This window comes from Equus przewalskii, chromosome 17 (genome assembly GCF_037783145.1).
Source record: "Equus przewalskii isolate Varuska chromosome 17, EquPr2, whole genome shotgun sequence".
NCBI classification, from domain to species: Eukaryota; Metazoa; Chordata; class Mammalia; order Perissodactyla; family Equidae; genus Equus; species Equus przewalskii.
This window is the reverse complement of record NC_091847.1, coordinates 429282-449197: the sequence shown is the minus strand read 5'-3', so window position 1 is coordinate 449197 and position 19916 is coordinate 429282. Positions and strand designations below refer to the sequence as shown.

At 49.0% G+C, this 19916-nt stretch overlaps 1 protein-coding gene across 9 annotated transcripts in view; it reads right to left on the bottom strand.

Moving 5' to 3' along the window:
- Positions 1-3106: 3106 nt before the first annotated feature.
- The window catches only part of AMER3 (APC membrane recruitment protein 3), a 71674-nt gene continuing 54864 nt past the window's right edge, over positions 3107-19916 (bottom strand). For 4 of the 9 annotated variants that reach the window (XM_070580919.1, XM_070580921.1, XM_070580923.1 and 1 more), the window contains 3 exons: positions 14103-14362; positions 13664-13767; positions 3107-7633 (listed from right to left, as the gene is read on the bottom strand). In XM_070580919.1, coding sequence (XP_070437020.1) covers positions 5172-7613 — 2442 coding nt within the window. In that variant the 5' untranslated portion in view covers positions 7614-7633; positions 13664-13767; positions 14103-14362 and the 3' untranslated portion in view covers positions 3107-5171. Of the gene's footprint in view, positions 7634-12875; positions 13227-13663; positions 13768-14102; positions 14363-19916 lie in introns of those variants that run through there. The other 5 variants (XM_070580926.1, XM_070580927.1, XM_070580924.1 and 2 more) reach the window with 4 other exon arrangements.

Genomic DNA, 19916 nt, shown 5'->3' with positions numbered 1-19916 from the left:
TTTGTCTTAAGGTATTTATAATAAAGCTCTGATTCTTTCCTCAGCTATGTTGAGTCTGCTGATGGCCCATCAAAGGAATTCTTCATTTCTGTTACAGTGTTTTTGATTTGTGTATCTATATTCTAGCATTTTCTTTTGATTTGTTCCTTTGAATTCTTCATGTCAGCTTATGTTACCACCTGTTATTGCATGTTGTCTACTTTTTTCATTAGGACTCAACATATTAATTATACTCATTTTATAATCTTTATCTGATAATCCCAACATCTGTGAGCCTAGTTCTAATGAAAGCTTTGGCTTTCAGACTTTGTTTCTTCTTATCTTTAGCAGGCTCTATAATTTTTTGTAGAAAGCCAGACATGTTGTATAGGGCAATAGGTACTGAGGTAAATAGGCTTCTAGTGGGAGGATTTATATTAATCTGGCTAAGAGTTGTGCTGTTTTCATATTTGAAATAGCTGTGGCTATGACCAGGGGCTTCATATTACCACAGTGGGCTCACTTCTTCCTCCCTTCTTTTCCTTGTGGCTTCCCTTTGTTCTGGGCCTTAGAGAGAATCTTAGGTCTTGTAAGTCTTTTAGCTGTAACCCACTGTTATTATTGCTAGAGGCTTATCACAGTGGTGATAGGGTGAGTGCGAGGGGTGGGCAGGGGAGGGATATTCCCTTATCTTCTAAGCTTCTAATTAGGTCTCAGTCTTCTGTGAGCCTGTGCCCCGGGGATGGCGTCAAACCTTCAGAAACCCTAGTCCCTTCCAGCCTAGTTCCCAGTCTATTTTCTTGAAGTCCTCTCTGGCTGACTATCACTTCCTCTACTTGTTTGTTTCCTTGTGTGGGACAAGAAGGCTGGAGAGGACTGTAGTGGGATGAAGTTCCCTTCCCTCAGCTTGGAAAAGGTTTCAGGACAGTCCTCAGGAGAAGTCCCTCTCCTGTGAGGTAGACCTATTAGGAGAAGGGTCTGGCTACCTTCCCTTTCTCTCTGTCAGGCCCATGAGGGGATCATTCTCTATCCTCACCAGAAAAATGTAGTGTGGTTCCTGGAAGAAGAGCCTATGGAGGTATAGGCCTCCTTTTTACTGTCCAGCCCCCCAGCCTCACCCAGCCTGCAACAATTTGTCAAAATTTCTCTTTAACTGTTCCTACCAGTTTTGGCATCTTGCAGTGTCTGCTCCAGGTCTTCATTGCTGGATTTCTCTGGATGTACCTGTCTCTCCAGGTTTCAGGGAAGTTGTTTGCCCTGTGACCTCAGTTCTCCGATAGGTCAAGAATAGCCATTGATTCTCAGTTTGTCCAGATTTTTCTTGGTGTAAGGATGGGAATAACACTTCCAAGGTCTTACACGCAATAGCAAAAAACACCTTTCCTCTCCTAAATATGGGGTTGTGTGACATGTCTATATCAGCATGGAGCCCAGGCCATCAACATCAGGGCCTCGAGACAGCCGGGCAGTGGGGCAGGGTCAAGGAAGCAGGAGGTGGTGTTCATTTAAAAAATGCATCTTGTCATTGGTGAGGTAAGTTTCACTTTTATAGTTTTGAAGAAGGCTTTAATAGAGAACATTTAGGATAATAAAGGAGTGAGTGCAGCATTATTTGTAGCAACAAAAATGGAAAATAACTTGAATATCCAACAGGGGAGTATTTAAATTAATTGATGTCCACAGGCAGCTACTGTGCAATGTTCAAGAAAATGGAGAAATGCCTGCTGCTGGTACCTGCTAAGAAGCTGTCTAAGACACACTGTGCAGTAAAGAAAGGTTAAAGTTCACGTGTGTTTACATCATGGGCATACAAGGGTCTGCCGCCCCATACTCATTCAGAAGGCTGGGGCAAGGAGGCTCTGGCCTCGCACTGCTCGGATTGGTGGTGGGAAGTGGGAATTTGATCTCAAAACAACAGAGGGGTAAAGCAGAAAGGACAGAGACTCACTTTTCACTGTTTTCTGTGCCTTTTGGGTTTTGTATCCTGTGTATTTATCTCTGTTCCATAAAAAATTGAAATAAAATAAGAAACCAGGAAAGGTCAGCAGCACCTCGAATGCATTCACAGGCTCTTCCCCAACCTGTGCAGCCCTCCACCCCTTCTTCTCTTGGCGCCTCCCTCCTGCTCTCTTCCCTGGCCTCCTGTTCCACCCCAGCCACCCTGCTGTAGGGCTCAGGCCTCCCCCACTGTTAGAGCAGGCAGGGAGGTTGCCCAGATCCCTCTCAGCATCTCCCAGTTCCCAGAGCAACCTCAGAAGGTTGTAAGGTACAGAGCATAGGCCCCAGGGTGAATTCCAGCCCCCAACTTACCACTGTGTGACCCTGGGGACAGCTGTGAACTGGGACAACTGGATCTACTTCTCAGGATATTTTCCTTGGGAAAAATACCCTATAACCACTATAGCCACGTGTGAATGAGCGGGTTAAACGTGGCCAGAGTTCTGAAAATGCCCCAACCAGGCCTCTTCTCTCCCAGCACGGGCTGGGCTTCTGTCACAGGAGCTGGCCTGCAGTTATCCTTTCCCCTCAGTGGGTCACCTTGAGGATGTCCTTGAGCCGTGCCTGGACTTCTCTTGCAGGGGAGGGCAGCCTGCAGGGTGGGTACAGAGAGCGAGATGGGCTGAGGGAGACTTGGACCCACTGGATGCAAGAGGAAGGTCATACTACCCTCCTCCATTCCCCCAGCAAGGCACCCAGCAGCCCACTGCTGGGACCTCCTCCAAGAGTGCTGAGAGTGAGAATCTCTGGGATGCAGGGATTGCTTAAGATGCTCCCCAGATCGAGAGCCACTGGGCCAGTGGTTTTTCCTAGATAGGCATGGCCCCAGTTCCTTGTTTCTGCTGTCCTGCTGCCAGGTCACTGCAGACACCACCTCGCCATGGCCTCTGGGTCCTGGATCCCCTTTGTTCCTGTCATCCTGACCCTAGGCCCCTCCTGACCATGCCTGGACCACCTTTGTTCCTGCCTTTCCCAGTGCCCTTGGGCCTGGCTGGGTTCTCCCCCATCACTACCAGTCACCAGATACATCCAGGAAACACTCCATCAGAACTTCTGCCAAGGTAAAACCCTAACTCTGCTCTCTCCAGACACAGGCTTGTCATCAGGAAGAAATCATAAAACCACGTGCAACCTTTTGACATTTCATTATTCCCACAAGTATTGACTGAACAGTGCTCTGCTCAGGCATAGTACAGAGTGACAGGGCGTGGCTGAATGTAGGGCGCCCACCCCTGGCTCTCAGCCTCTTACAGGGAAACAGGCAGCTGGCACCCAGAGGTGTTCAGACATCTGTGCCCTGAAAGAAAGGAGGATGAAGGTTTGAGAGAGGCGTTCGCTGCAGGCATTCAGCAAGAGAAGTTCCAGAGCCTGGTGAAGAGCTGGACCTTTTGACCAGGGGGTAGGACTCAAACCCCATCAATGCTGCATGCTAGTTGTGTGTGTCCATTAGCAAGCTGCATCAGCACTCATGCCTCGGTTTCCATGTCTGAGGAATGAGGAGAACAACTGTGCTCAGGGTGAGGCAGGGATGAGGTGAGCTGTCCTGTGAGTAGCCTGCTCACAGCGACGCTCAAGAACGCTGTTGTGATGGTTTGCAAAGGTCAAGTTTGGCTTCCCAGGAAGGCTGGTCCTGACCTTCCTCGGTGTCCCAGGTCTAGGTGGGCCTGGTGAGGAGCCTTGCTGGGCCCTTCTGAACCTATGATGTGCTGTCTGCATCCTGCACACAGTAGGCCTCAGTGAGCAGTTGTTAACAAGGGCCATGGAACATTTTCTAGCCTGAAACAAAGCCCCAGACAGTTGAGAAAGGCACCAGCATGGGTCAGCTGTGAGACTGCATCCCTCTCTCCAGAATTCCGCCCCCATCACCTGACCCACCCCCTTTCTATGCTGGCCCTTCCTCCAGAAACTATCTCACAGCTGCCTGCGGCATCCATCCATCCTTGGCATCTCATTGTGGCAGGTTGCCTGAGGCAGGACCTAACCAAAGAGAACCTTGATGGGCGGTTTGTCGCTGCACCTGCCATCCTGATGCCGACCAGAGAGGACCCCTGCCCTTCCTGAGTACCAGGCCACCTTCTCCCTCCACAATTCTGGGTGTTGGTGCTGTGCCTTCTCTGGTTTAAGGAGTACAGGCCATTCAGAGGTGAGTTTTCCTGAAGGGGAGTCAGGGATGCTGAGAGTATGGAGGGGCGAGAATGGCAGAGTTGTGAAAAATCAATCAACTTCTTCCTAAAGAGAATTTTGCCAACCATGGCTCAGTTAGAGAGTCATGTTGGGAGAAATTATTGTTTTTATGGGATGATTTGTGACCGAGAATTCACCGGTACCCATGGACCAGGGTCCCCAGGGTCTGGGCAGCCCTGTTTGCACAGTAATCACGGCATCTGCCAGTTCCAAGGCTTTTGCTGAGACAGGGCTGGTCTTGCTTCCTGTTCCCACAGAGCCCTCAGCCCCAGTATGTTGTGGCTGCTTGTCTTGGGCAGAGAGCAGGCTGCAAGGGGCCCGTGGGCACTCTTGAGCTCATCTGCAGCCCTCCATCTGCCTGTCTCCCACTCCACATGCTTATTATTCTCAACCCCTGTGCAGACTTACTGGCTTGCTCTGCTCTGGTTTACAATATGTACCATTTCCTTCCTATCAGCATCAAGCCCGAGCTCCTCTCTCTGACATGCTGTGCGAGGAGCAGCCAGGGTGGCCACTTCACAGCCAACCCCCAGGATTGGACTCTTCATTTCCTTGTGGGGAAATCAGTGAGGCACACTTTGAGAGTACTGGCAGATTTGCAACTGTCCTTGGCCTTGGGCTGTCCTGTACCTGTTCTGGCTGAGCTGGTGGGTTTAGGCATGGATGCCTCCACATTCAAATGCCCCACCCCACTTGCCTGAATCCTGCCACCTCCTTACCAGCCAACACAGTTCTCACATCAGGGACAAACAATGGAGATTTGGGTCTTAGATTCTCCTGAATGTGCCCACAAAGACACAGCTCCTGGTGAGTGTAAGCCCATCCTACAGGTGGGGCTCAGCCATGGCTGGCCGGAGGGCCCCCACTTCTAGCTGGTTGCAGAGGAGGCCCTCAAGGGCCAGGAAGCTGCAGCGGCTTTCTGGAGCACTTGCGGGGGGGCCCTCCTGCTGGCTGTCAGAAGTGAGCAGGTGGCCCCGGGGGCTCAGCCCGGCAGCAGGGCCTGAACGAGGCTACGAGTCCAGCTGGCCCCCGTGTGCTGCCTGTTCCGGGGCCCTCAAGCTGAGCTGCAGGGGAAGGTCCTCCAGAGAGGCACTGGTCTGGGCATGCAGCCTGGTAGGCTCCACCCTGAGCCGGCTCAGGTCCAGGATGCGGCCCGGGCACCTCTGGTCCTGTGGGCTGTGGAGTGGGCTGCCCAGGGAGGGCAGGACACAGATGGCAGCCACGCTATGGAAGCTGTTAGGCTGCCTCTGCTGCAGAATGTCAGGGCTCCTAGTCTGAGGCTGCCCGCAGAGCCCACTGCCCATATCTGGCCTTGAGGGCTGTGCAGCAGGGGGCTGGCAGTCTGGGTGGATCTGCAGTGCTGCCACCTGAGCCACACAGCCTGTCAGGGTGGGCTCTGCATCCAGGGTGCTTCCACCAAGACCTGACCTCCAGGGACTTTGCAAACACCCCAGGTTCCCAGATGGCCTAGGCTCCTGGGAGCCAGGCCAGGCTGAGGGATTTGGGACCTTGTTTTTGCTGGAAGTGTCTGTTGTTGCAGAGGCTGCAGACCCCACAGAGGAGAATGAGCCTTCAGGGTGGCCTTGTGTCCCTTCTTCCCCAGAGACCTGCACACCATCCAGAGATGGGTCCCTGGACAGCGAGCTGGCCCCCCGCTCAGCCCCTGCTAGAACCTCGCTCTCTCCAGCAAGCAGGTCCTTGGTGACTGAACCTGCCCAGGGCTCCTGTCTGCTGGGTGCTGAGCCCACGGTTATCCAACCTGCCTCTGAGGCCTGGGACCCCCTGCCCTCCAGCTTTGCTGGACCTGGGCCCTTCTTCTCAGAGTCACCTCGCAGCTTCCCCGACAGCTCCCCGGACAGGGCTGTGGGCTCCCCAGGGGCCGAGGTAGGTGGGCTGCGGGGCTCAGGGCCACGGCGGAGCCAGTTGATGATGCCCATGGTGATGGCAAGCTCAGTGTCACAGAGCTTCAGCAGGCACTCCTTGCCCTTCCAGGAGCTTTGCAAGAAGCCCTGGCTGAGCAGGTCTGGGCCCAGCGCTGGAGCCAAGTTCTCCTCCGCCCCGACGTGGAAGCTGCACATGGATAGTGGTGCCCCCAGTGCTGGCCCTGACAGACTCTCGGACACGCACAGCTCATCATCAAGGCTCGGGCCAATAGGGCCCTCACGTGGGTCATAGAAGAGCTCATAGAGGGCGTCTCCACTGTAGCTGTCCCGGGGGAAGGTAGCTGCAGGCATACCTGGGCTCAGGGCTTCCTTCTTGTCCTCCTCGAGGCCCGGTGAGAAGGAGTCATAGTAGCCCTCGTCACTCGTGGAGAGGGATTCAGGCTGCTCACTCTTGGGGGTGCCTGTGTCTACGGAACTGGCTTTGGAGCCACTGTGGGGGTCCTTGCAGGGGCACAGAGGGAGCTCAGCAAGACCAGCTGCATCCAGTCTGGGCTGGTCTGTGTCTGTCCCCTGGGGAACCCCCAGCCAAGGGCCCAGGAGGACCCGCTGCTGCTGCTTCACTGACTGATTCACACTGTCCCAGAACGTGGCGAAGTCAGACATCTCGTTCTGGGCAGGCGAAGCCAGTTGCTCCACACTGCCCTGGAAGGGGCCCCTGGGAACCTTGCTCTCAAGGGCTTGCGATGCCCCGGCTGGGCTCTCCAGGCCCTCATTCAGCTCCAGGGATGGCACTGAGCTCTCATCTGCAAAGATCTCCCCGCAGCCCGTGAGTGAGTCAAAGCTCTTGAGTGAGGCCACGTCCTCACACAGGGCACTGCAGAGGTCGAAGGAAGAGTCAGGCAAGAGCTCGCTGTCAGAGAGGTCCTGGCACAGGCCATCGGACGCCAGCCCCTCGCCCCAGGGGAAGAAGGCTTTGCCTGGCTGCCCTCCAGCCTCTGAGGGGCCCCCGGGGGAGGAAAGGCTCTTCCCGCTGGTCGCCAGCGAGGCCAAGTTCTCAGTCTTGCTTCTGCGAATGTGGAAGAGGTTCCGAAAGCACTTCTTGGGTCGTTTCAGGGAAATTCTCTTCCTTGGGATGCTCTTGGCCACGGCTGGCACGAAGGGCATCTGGGGCACAAAGTGGCGGTAGTCAATCATGCGCTGGCTGCCGGAGGGCCCTGGGAAGCTTGCACTGCCCACCAGCTGCCCCGTGGCTGCGCCCGCCCGGCCAGCCTCAGGCACATTGTCGTGAGTCTTGCTCTTCCGCACCAGTTTGAAGGTGGCCCCACAGAAAGCTGCAGCACCCACCTCAGGGTCTGGCTGTCCCCCCTTGTTGGAACATTTGTCATGTCCTTGGGTGCTGGGGCTGACCTGGGGGCCCTTCTCACCGTGGGGCTGCTGCTGCCCTTCCGGTGAGACTGACCAGGGGCCTGCATCCTCCCTGGCCAGGACAGTGGCTGCTGGGTCTAGGGGTTTCTCGTGGGAAATCTGCAGGCTGGATTTGATGAAGGTCTTTCCTCTCTTTAGCTCCATGCTGCCAGTGCCCCTAGCTGCTGTGGAGGAAAGCAAGAGGCACTTAGTAACCAGAGTGGAGGCCTGTGGTTCTAGAAGACCTCTGCCTGCTCTGCTCAACAGCGGTGTTGGAGCTGAACTCTGACATCTAAACTTGGGTCCTCCATGGAGAAGGAGGGAGGGAGAAGGGAGCTACCCCCCCACCACGTGCACTGCTCTAGCCTTTATAGACAACTGATACCCAGAGAAGTTAAGTCACGTGCCTCCAGGCACAAAGTAGGAACCAAAATGAGAGCAGACTGGGGTCTGGTGCCCCTGACCTGTGATCTCTTGACTAGCCCAAACATCCTTTCAGAGCATGCCTGCCCATTAGACTCCCATTTCCAGGCCCAGGCACTCTACAAAGAGCACCACACATTTATGGGAAGTACCATGGCCCTTCTGAGTGGATGGAGCAGAGCATTCAATAAATAACTTGCCTCCTTCATCTAAGAGACAAAGCTCAAAAGGAATCCAGGCCTGCCTCTTGGGCCAGACACAGGCAGTCATCAGACTGAGGGGAAGACACACACACTGCCCTTCAGGGAGGTGCCTCAATCTACACAGAGGCCACTAGGCAAGGAACAGGCAAGCATCGAATGGTGCATGCAGAGCTTGAGCACTGCGAAGAGAGAGAGCATCATGGTGCGAGGCAGGCATGAGGCCAGGAAGAGGCAGATTGGACAGGCACAGCACATCACGGACTGAAACAACAGGAGGTGTCACCTTCTGTGCACATCCTGACTGGCAGATAGTGATGCCTGGAGCACGATCCAGAGAAGTTTTCTGATGCCCAACCTGAGTTCAAGGAGAAAGGGAGCTGGGATCGCCTATTGATGTCTGTCCTCAATGTGGGAGTGGGAAAGTGGTAAGAGTGTTACCAAGTTGTTCTCCTTGCACAGTTGGGGAATTTGACCTTACCCTGAGATAAATGTCCAGCTACGGAAGTCTTCTAAGCGGGTGGGTGGAAGTAATGGCATAAGGAAGTTGGTGGTCTAAGACCATCATTTGACATCTGAGTGGAGGAGAGGATAAATTAGGAGAGAGGCTCTGAGCAGAGAGGACTCACAAGAAGCAGCTAAAATGAGCTGACTATATGGAGATAAGGTCTAGATGGAGGCTGCAGTCACAAGCATGAAAAAGAAAGGTAGTGTTATAGGGTCTTTCAAAGGAAGAAACACCAGGATTCAGCAACTGAATAAAGAAAGGGAAACAGGCTGAGTCATATAAACTGAGGACTGGATTCATGCCAAGAGATGGGGACAAGGAGAAGTGGGGAGGATGAGATGTGAGTGCAGGCAAGGAAGGGGCTGTGCTAAGAACTGGTTTGGGGGAAGAGCAGCAAGGGTCTAGTTCAGACATAGTGCCTTTGGGGTGAGTCTGGAGCCTCACACAGCTCCGCTAAAAGAAGACAGTGCCGAAGAGCACCCCTGAGAACGTCCCGGGTTCTCACCTGCTGTGTCCTCAAGGCACCCTGCCCACATGCCCAGTCTGTCCCTGGGTCTCTTCCTCTCCTTCACAGTGAGTGACCCTCAGTTGGTGCCCTGTCAGTCTGGCCGGGGAGAGACTAGAGAAGAGAGTTTGGGCTAGTTTCATTGACTCTCCATGAGGCCTGCTCCACAGAGAGCACCTGCGTTCCCGCCCCCTCAGCTCACAAGGGAGGAATGGAGTGGGCATGAAAGCAAGTGGCATTGTCAGCTGCACACCTCTCACACCCACAGCCCAGGAAGCCCTGCAGCTGCCTCCAGAGGGCTGCTGACCAGAGTCAGCTCCAGAGTCTCTGCAGCCCTTCAACATGAGCACCAGGGGTGGGCAGAGGGGCTGCCTCATAGCCCAGTGGCAACATTAAAGCAAAGGATCAGAAGGGGTGGCAAGCTGGCACTATAGAGATTCATAGGGCAAGCTGACCAGCCCTTACTCTGCTCCTACCTGTGGGCAGCACTTCCTCCCCTGCAGAGGGACATCTGGGACTTTTGGCTGGAGGATAGGAGCAGGAGTAGGCACCACACCAGGGAAAGCCACAGAACTCCAGCTGGGCTCTGGCTGCAGCTTAGCTCTTGGTGGTAGCATCCTGGGCAGTGGAACAGTGCCTCAAGCTGCCTTTCTGTCTCCTGCCAGGTGGCATGTGCCCAAGCCTTTCCCACCCTGCACCTGCTGACCCCAACTCCACTCTCCACAATCCTTTGTGGCCTAGATACAGCCTCCCCAGTTCTGACGGGTTTTGCGGCACAGAGCATAGTGGTCACTATCCTGACTCTGGAGTCAGAGGACTTGGATGTGAGTCCTGATTACATCTACCTAACCAGGCACAGTGCTTGGCTCATAACCTTATAAGGGGCATACCATTGTAACTCCCATTCTAAAAGGGGAAACTAAGGTCCTGAAAAGCCAATGGATTGGCACAGGTCATACAGATGGGAAGTGAGAGCTAGGATTTGAACCCCAAGCCTGTCTGATTCTGAACCTGTGCTCTTAACCATGACAGACATCCTATTAACCAGCAGTTCAAACTCCCCTTCATGGGAAATATAAAAATCAAACAATAAATGCGTGTTCATGAGAAATTTTGGAAAGCATAATGAAAATGAAGATTAAAAACAAAAGTGTAGCTCATATAAACTCAGAAAAATTGTAATTGAAGGTGATATAATTTATATGGCAAGAAATTTTGCAGATATTCATTATGAGATCTCTATTGTACTTATTCTTTTCTATGTTTTTGAAAAATCTTTTTGTTACCGTACTCTTGGAAATAACTTCAAGCAGGCAAGATAAAGATTATTTCACTGTGTGTAGAATTTTGCCACTACCAGAACTAAGGTGGTTTATTTGATACTAATCTCTTTAATAAATTCTTCATTCTTGGAACAGTCAACTGATTTAAAATCAAGAGCAGCTGGAAATTTCACCGCACTCTAAACTTGAAAAATGATCCCTCAAAAGAGCTGTGATTGCTATAGACAGCTGGACTCAGTGTCACTAACACTGCCAACTCTGTTTCCTGAGTTCATTTAGTGCTTTGTATATCGATAGGACAATAAGCGCTAAGGTCCAGAACAATGAACCAGAGACTTGCAAAATACTAGAGCCATCACATGAAATTCAGCGTGTGTTCAGTCCAGTCAGTTTCCGCATTAAAATATTTTATCAGAGCCTGACTCTGTGGAAATGTGGAGCCCATAGGTGACATGGGTGGGAACTCCCTGAGTGGTCAGAGGGCTCACTGCCCAACTGGAGACAAGCTGAACAGTCACCTTCCATGACAGTTCTCAGGGATAGACTGGGGTTTATCTGGACAGGCAGATGCTGGCACTGTCTTTGCCTGAGGGCAGAGGCCAAATGCATCCAGGTTCTCAGCTGCAAAAATGCACACGCTGCTTTGTAACCCTGTGGTTAAAGACCCCCAAGGTGGAGCCCAGCATGAAACCTAAGAGATACTCTCCCACCATGTGCGACATCCCTCCCCAAAGGACAAAGCTGACCTGTCCTTTCCCCAGCTTGATGCCTTCTTCTCCGTAGCACTCAGGCATCACTGGCTGCTCCCTCTGGGGCTTGCTTGGTTTTACTGATCCCCAGTGAAGTCGAAAATTCTTTAAGGTTCAGGACTCCAACTGTCATAGGCTGTGAGCTAGTACTTATTTAAATGAAGTATTTATGTTTTTGAGACATCTTAGCCATATATTCACATCTATGTTTCCTAAATAGGATGCTGGATCTGGGAATTTTAATTCTACAGTTTATGAATGTCATTTTCTAAGACTGGTCTCAGTGACAAGACCCTGGACCAAGTCTTTCATCTCGAAAATGAACTTCTAAATCCCTTGAGAACAGGGACCAGACTATGTATTTATTTAATCAATTCTGATTCAAGGATATGGTATTTAAACCAAGACCCAAAAGACAGCTGAAGACAACCAGGCAAAAGACATGGGAAGTATATACCAGGCAGAGGAAACATGCTGCAGAAAGGCCCAGAGGAGCAAGGGAGGAGACTATTTAGAGGTCTGGAAGCTGGCCCAGGTGGCCAGAGCAGCAAGCCAGTGAGATGAGGCCAGGAGATGGGCAGGGCAGATCACACCTGGCCTGAAGCCACAGGGAGGGTCTAGGCCTTTATCCTAGTGCCATGTCATCAAGGATGAGTGCCATAAGCCAACGTTCACTTCTAACAGATCACTCCAGTTGCAGGTGAGAATGGAAAGTAGGGGCAAGAGTGGAGGCAAGAAGGCAGGTTAGGAGCCAGAGCAGGATCCAGTGGAGAGAAAGCAGGGCAGAGATTTCCCGTGCGTGGGCCTTCCCTCTCAGCTCCTTACACAGAGCATGCACATGCATATGGACTTACTGCAAACTGAGCAAATGAAGTCATTCTATTGGCTGCTTTTCCACACGACTAACTTTAACTCAACTATCTACGATTTTCTTTTCCCTTTGCAAAACTAATTCTGTGCTTTTCTTTCTCTTTTTAACATGAAAGTGACTGGGTGTTTCATGCAGCAAAATAAAAACCACAGAGGTACATATATACAACAGAACCGTTTGGAGATATAAAAATTTTGATGAATAGTTTTGGTATTTGCCATGCCTTCCCCTGCCCCGCCCCCAATATCCATGAAAATCACAAGCAGTAAAATACAAAGGGGTGAATGGTGACAAGGAAGCAGAGGCCTTTGAGGGGAGCCCCGCCCCAGGACTTCCTGGACATTGGGCTGGGGACGGAAGGCTATGTTTGGGGCAATAGTTTGTCTCTGTCGAGGCTGCCTTTCAGAGCAATGAAGTTAAGGTCATTGTGGGGAGGGAAAGCCTCTGTGTTCTGGGATGGGTGTGGGGTGGGAATGAAGCAGAAATAGAATCTGCAGTGAGAACATCACCAGTTCACCCAACCCCCACGTTGGGGAGACAAAGGGCCCTTTCGGGGAGCGAAGGTTCTGGTCCACCTCCTCTATGGGAGTCTCTGGGCATTCCTGGCTTGCTCAGCCGAGAGAAGATGGGTCTCCAGTCTTATCCGTTCTTTCCCTGCCCCCGCATCCGCGGGCACAGGGTTTCTCCCCTTCCCTAGCCCAGACCTAAAAGCGTCATCTCCCCCAGACCCTAGACCCCGTACCATCCGTCCAGGATACCTCAGGCTGGAGAGAGCGCAGACCCTAGTTCTTCCACCCAGCCCGTCCATCGCGCGAAAAAGCGCACGAAAATTCCCAAATCACCGCTACCACCCTCCCAACCCCCAAGCCTACATTCTCCAGGCCTTACCGCTGGGGCCGGGAGTGTCGCAGGACACGGCCTTGGCAGGGCCGGGAGCCGCGCCCGAGCCCGAGCCCGAGCCGCGCGCTCAGCACCACGGTCAGCTCCCGGCGCCGCGCGCGCCCGCCGGTAGGGGAGGCCGAGGGCCAGCGCCGGCTTGCTGCCGCCGGAGGGGCTGAAGGGCCGGCAGGGGGCGGGCAGGCGGGGGTTAAGCCGCAGGAGAGCGACGGGGCGGGGCGGGGCCGGGCCGGGAGCCAGTGGGCCGCGGAGGCGCCCCCGCGCAGGAGCGGGCGAGGGGATGCGAGCCCCGGCCGGGGCGGGGGCTGCTCCGGGAGGGCTGCCGCCTCGGCGTGCCGCCGCGGCCCGGACCTTGCTCGGTCTCGCTTTGTTCTTCTCGGCGTCTCAGTCTCTGTGTGTCTCTGCCTCGCCGCAGGGCTGTGGTTTTGCATCCATCAGGCCCAGCCGCTCGTGCTCCCGGGACCCCCCGCCGCCCCGTCGTCTCCCCCCGCCCCGGTTCGAACCCCTGAGAGCGCACAGGTGTGCTTGCCCCTGCCCTGCAGCGGGTAGCGCGGAGGCAGATTGAATCCCAACTCTCTCGGAAGGGCTCGGTTACACGGGCCTAGTTATGAGTCCCACCCAGGATTCGGAGCGCGCTTGGAAGAAGGGGAAGGCCAATCTCGGGATGCAGGACAGAGCAGAGTCTTCCAGAACCTTTTTTACAGAATGCCTTTGCCTCTCTTGGTCCCGATTATATTAGGAACGGGAACAGAGGAGGCGCTTCCCTCCCGGGTACTCACTGTGCGAGGTCTGCTGATCCTGCGCCCCGCCGCAGTCTTGAGGGAGGAGCAGCAATGTTGTGAGGATTCTCTACCCGACGAGCTGAGGACAGAGGGTCTGCACGCTGGGGGGAATAAAGGATGGATTAAGTAACTCCAGGATAGCTCAGGGAGCGTGGGGGAGGGGGCGTGAGGTGGAGACGGGCGGGAAGCACAAGTGGTGCTGGTGAGGCGGCTGATCCCACGGGGCGTGGGGACGGTGGTGAGGGGGCTGATCCAACACAGCGGAGGTGAGTGCAGGCAGAAGAACGCAGGGGCCACCGCCCAGGCCAGGCTTGGGTTGAGGCCTAGAGGAGGTCAGGGCTCGGGCAGATGAGGAAGGTCGTGCCTTGCTCTGAGCATCATGGGCTCCCTCCCTGTCCCCATGTCCAAGACAAACCCTGAACACAAGGTGTCTCACCTTGGTTTGGGCTGGCTTCGTCATAACCCATCAGCCTTCTTTATACTTAGTCACCCAGGGTCGAGAGGGGCTCCGCCACAGGCCCCTCCTCCAGTGAGGATCATCCGCTTGCTTTGGATGAGCCCACCTTCTTACATTTCTTGACTTGGACAGTCCTGACTCAGCATGACCCCAGAGGCCCCCCTCACAGCATGTTGTTGGTGACTTTTCCTGGCAGTTTCCGGCCATCAGAGTTCCCTGCATCAGTTCTTCCCTGTTGGCTAGAAACAAAGGCTGCTCTGAGCCTCCTTGAATCGAGGTAGGACTCCCACAGACTCCGGCGTCCTCACCAGTTAAAGTTAGGGAACATCAGCCTCTCTTGTAATGGTCTCCCTTCTTCTGCGTTACAAGGACTTTTTATATTTCCCAAACTTTTCCTTTTTTGAGGATAGTTATGGGCTCCGCCTCTTCCAATAAGTGGTAATAGCTCTTTCCAACGCTCAACCTGTCACCCTTTGGCCAAGGAGAGCTAGTGTGAGTCATCTCCTTTGTCCCTTCAGAGGGTATAAAAACATCCTTACTTTTAGGTAACAAAAACAAAACAAACAAATTATATACAAAATTTTTTCTTTCCCCAAGACATGAGATAGGTCTTCTCCAAGGACCCCTTGAAAGATCTTTCACACCACGATGTCCCTGTTCAGATATTACTGATGATTTTTCTTTAATATTGTTCTAACCTAAACTTACTTTATGTTATTTTTATAATACACTGACTTGCTTTTCTCATCCGTATTTTTGGGGCTTGGCTGTAACCCTTTTCTTTCTTGCCATGGGCCCTTGGGTCTCTCTGATCCCACTCCCTGGTCACTTGGTTGGAGGATCTCAGACCTTCTGGCCATACCCATTGCTTTCCTGCCAGACGCAAAGGGTTTCACTTGACTGTGAACACAATGTCCAACAGCCTACGGGGTGGATCCATCCAGTCAGCTGCAGCAGTGGGGGAGTGAAAGGCCAGGTTGGCAGCCTGAGAACTGAATTTCTTGTGGGGCCTACATCTGAGGGGACTCGGAGGTGAGGGAGGGGGACCCCATATTTCTAAGGAAGGCTGGCAGGGCTGGGACTGTCAACTTGGAGAAGAACAGGCTTCAGGGGCCACAATCTGGAGGAGGTGGCTAGGTGGGGAGGAGGGATGATGGCCCCAAGGATGGGCGTGGGCAGAGGCACTGGAGGAGTCAAGTCAGTTCCTCTGTGGAAAGATGTGCTCCCCAATCTCAAACAAAAGATAGCGTTAGGGGTACTATCAGATGAAGTGGGCTACTGCTATGATTGGGTGGTTTCCTGTTCATTTAAAATTATTTGCATTTAAAATTTTTCACTGTTAAAAAATAAACTGAGCACAATTTGTTTCTTTTTCGTTTTTTAAATTGTGGCAAAATACAGAAACAGTTGAATTTCCCTTTTCAGTGCTTTTTAAGTATACACTTCACTGTCATTAATTACATTTACAGTGTTATGCAACCATCACCTCGGTCTATTTCTAAAACATTTTCATCACCCCAGATAGAAACTCCACACCCATTAAGCAATAACTGCTCATTCTTCTCTCCCTCTAGCTGCTGGTAACAATTATTTCACTTTCTTTCTCCATGAATTTGACTGTTCTAGCTAACTCATATAAACGGAATCATACGATATTTGTCCTTTTGAGTCTGGTTTATTTCACTGAGCATAAAGTTTTAAAGGGTCATCCATGTTGTAGTATGTGGTAAAATTTCATTCCTTTTTAAGGCTGAATAATATTCCATTGTATGTATATACCTCATTTCTTTATCCATTCATCCAGTGATGGACACTTGGGTTGTTTCCACTTTTTGTCTATTGTGAATAATGCTGCTGTAAACATTGGTGTAAAAATATATGTTCAAGTTTCAGCTTTCACTTCTTATGAGTGTATACCTAGCAATGGAATTGTTGGATCATATGGTAATTCTATATTTAATTTTTTGAGGGACCATCATACTTTTTCCCACAGTGACTGCACCAGTTGATATATTCCCACCAGAATGCGTAAGGGCTCTAATTACTCCACATCCTTGTCAACACTTGTTATTTTCTGTGTTTTTGTTGTTTTTTAACAACAGCCATCCTAATGGACGTGAAGTGGTATCTCATTGTGGTTTTGATTTGCATTTCTCTAATGATTAGTGATGTTAAGAATTTTTTCATGTGATTATCAGCCATTTGTATATTTTCTTTGAAGAAATGTCTATTGGAATCTTTTTAAATTGTATTGTTTGGGTTTTTTCCAGCTGTTTTGAGATATTATTGACATAGACATATGTAAGTTTAAGGTGTACAACCTGATGGTTTGATACACATAGATACAGCAAAATGTTTTCCACAATAAGGTTAGTTAACACCTCCATCCTCTCACAATATTGCCATTTTTTGGGGGGGTGTGGTAACAACATTTAAGATTTACTCTCTTAGCAACATTCAAGTATATAATACAGTATCATTAATATAGTCACCATACTGTACATTAGATGCGCAGAACTTATTTATCTTATAGCTGAAGTTTGTACCCTTTGACCAATGTCTCCCCATTTCCTCTATCCCCCATCCCCTGGCAACCACTCTTCCACTCTCTATATCTATGAGTTCAGCTTTTTAATATTCTACATATATGTGATATATATACACACACATACGTGCACACACACATATACATAAGTGAGATCATATGGTATTTGTCTTTCTCTGTCTGACTTATTTCACTCAGCATAAAGCCCTCAAGATCCATCTGTGTTGTCTCAAAAGGCAGGATTTCTTTCTTTTTTATGGCTGAATAATATTCCATTGTGTGTGTGTATGTGTGTGTGTGTGTACCGTCATGTGCCACAGAACATTTTGGTCAGTGATGGACTGCATATACAATGGTGGCCGTATAAGATCAGTATCACATAGCCTAGGTGTATAGTAGGTTATACCACCTAGGTTTGTGCAAGTAGACTCTATAATGTTTGCACAATGACAAAATCATCTAGTGACTCATTTCTCAGAACATATATCCGTCGGTGAGTGATACATGACTGTGCATATGTGTGTATACACACACACACACAATTTTTGTTATCCATTCATCCGTCAGTGGGCACTAATGTTGTTTCTATGTATTAGCTATTGTGAATAAAGTTTCAATGAACATAGAGGTGAAGATATTTCTTCAAGATTGCATCCCTTTCGAAATAAACTCAGAAGTGGGATTGCTGGATCATAAGGAAATTCCATTTTTTAATTTTTTGAGGAACCTCCATACTGTTTTTCATAGTGGCCACACCAGTTTGCGTTCCCACCAGCATTGTACAAGGGCTTCCTTTTCTGCAGTGTCACCAACACTTGCGTCTTGTATTTTTGATGACAGCCATTCTAATAGGTGTGAGGTGAGATCTTGTGGTTTTGATGTTTGTGTCCCTGATGATTAATGATGATGAGTGCCTTTTCATGTTTGTTGTATGTCTTCTTTGGAAAAATGTCTATTCAGTTCCTCTGTCCATTTTTTAATTGGATTGTTAATTTTTTTGCTATTGAGTTACATGAGTTCCCTATATATTTTGGATATATCAGATAGAGGGTTTGCAAATATTTTCTTCCATTTTTTAGGTGGCTTTTACATTTTGTTGATTGTTTCTTTTGCCGTGCAGAAGGTTCTTAGTTTGACATAGTTTTACAATTTGAGGTCTTACATTTAATTTTTAAATCCATTTTGAGTTAATTTTTGTAAGGGGTCTAAGGTAGGGTTCCAATTTCCTTTTTGTGCATGTGAATATTCAGTTTTCCTAACACCATTTATTGAAGAGACTATCCACTCCCCACAGAGTATTCTTGGCTCCCTTGTCAAATCTTAGCTGACTTTATATGCATGGATTTATTTCTGGGCTCTCAATTCCATTCCATTAGTCTATGCGTCTGTTTTTATGCCCATACTGTTTTGATTACAATAGAATTGTAATAAAATTAGAAATCAGGAGGTGTGATGCTTCCAGCTTTTTTGTTCTTTCTCAGCATTTTGGCTATTCGGAGTCTTTTGTGGTCCTTTGAAATTTTAGGATTGTTTTTTCTATTTCTGTTGAAAAATGGCATTGGAATTTTGATAGGGATTGCACTGAATCTATAGATGGCTTTGTGTAGTATGGACATTTGAAGAATATTAATTCTTCATACACAGGATATTTTTCTGTTTATCTTTAATGAAAAAAGAAATTTCAATTTCTTTCATCAATATCCTGTAGTTTTCACTATACAGATCTTTCACCTCTTTGGTTAAATTTATTCCTAAGTATTTTATTATTTGTGATAACATTGCAAATAGAATTGTTTTCTTTCATTCTATTTCAGATAATTTGTTGTTAGTGAATAGAAATGCAACTGATTTTTTTATGTTGTCTTCGTAACCTTCAGCTTTACTAATTTGTTTATTAGTTCTAACAGTTTTTTGGTGGAGTCTTAGGATTTTCTATACATAAGATCACATCATCTGGAAAACAGACAATTTTACTTCTCCCTTCTTCTTGTATTTCTTTTTACTTCTTTTATTTCTTTTCTTTTTTCTTTTTTATTTAATTTCTCTGCCCAGGACTTGTAGTACTATGTTGAATAGGAATAGTGAGAGTGGGCACCCTTGTGTTGTTCCTGATCTTAATGGGAAAGCTTTAAAACTTTCACTATTGAGTATGATTTTAGCTGTGTGTTTGTCATTTATGGCTTTTATTATGTTGAGGTACATTCCTTCTATATCCTTTTCTTGAGTGTTTTGATCATGAAGGGATGTTGAATTTTGTCAAAGGCTTTTTCTGCATCTTATCAAGGTGACAATATGATTTTTATCTTTCATTCTGTTAATATGGTGTATCATATTTATTTATTTGCATATGTTGAACTATCCTTACATCCTACTTGATTATGGTGTATGATCCTTTTAATGTGCTGTTGAATTCAGTTTCCTAGTATTTTCTTGAGCATATTTATGTCTATATTCATCAGGAACGTTGATCAAGTGTTCTTTTCTTGTATTGTTGTCCTTATCTGGCTTTGGTATCAGGGTAATCCTGGCCTCATAAAATTAGTTTGGGAGTGTTCCCTCTTCATTTTTTTTGGAGAGTTTGAGAAAGATTGGCATTAATTCTTTCAGCGTTTAGTAGAATTTACCAGTGAAACCATCTGGTCCTGGGCTTTTGTTTGTTGGGAGGTTTTTTATTACTGATTCAATCTCTCTTTGGTCTGTCCAAATTTTCTGTATTTTTTATGATTCAATTTTTGTAGGTGGTATGTTTCTAGGAATGTATCCATTTCTTCTAGATTTTCTGATTTGTTGGCATATGGTTGGTCAAAGGAGTCTCTTATGATCCTTTGTATTTCTATCAGTTGTAATGTCTCCTCTTCCGTTTCTGAATTTATTTATTTGAATCTTCTCTCTTTTTACACGTATCTGTAAATTTTCCAGTTTTCCTCCTGTTACTGATTTTGAGTTTCATGTCCTTGTGGTCAAAAGAGATACTTGGTATAATTTCAATCTTTTTTATTTACTGATACTTGTTTGTGACTGATCACTTGATCTATGCTGGAGACTGTCACACATGCACTTGAGAAGCCATCCATTCTGCTGCTGTTGGGCGGAATGTTCTGTGTCTGTTAGTCCATGTGGTCTAAGGTATAGTTCAAGCCCATGTTTCCTTATTGATTTTCTATCTGGATGATCTATCCATTGTTTAAAGTATGATATTAATGTCCCCTCCTTTATTGTATTGTGATTCCTCCCTTCAGATCTGTTAG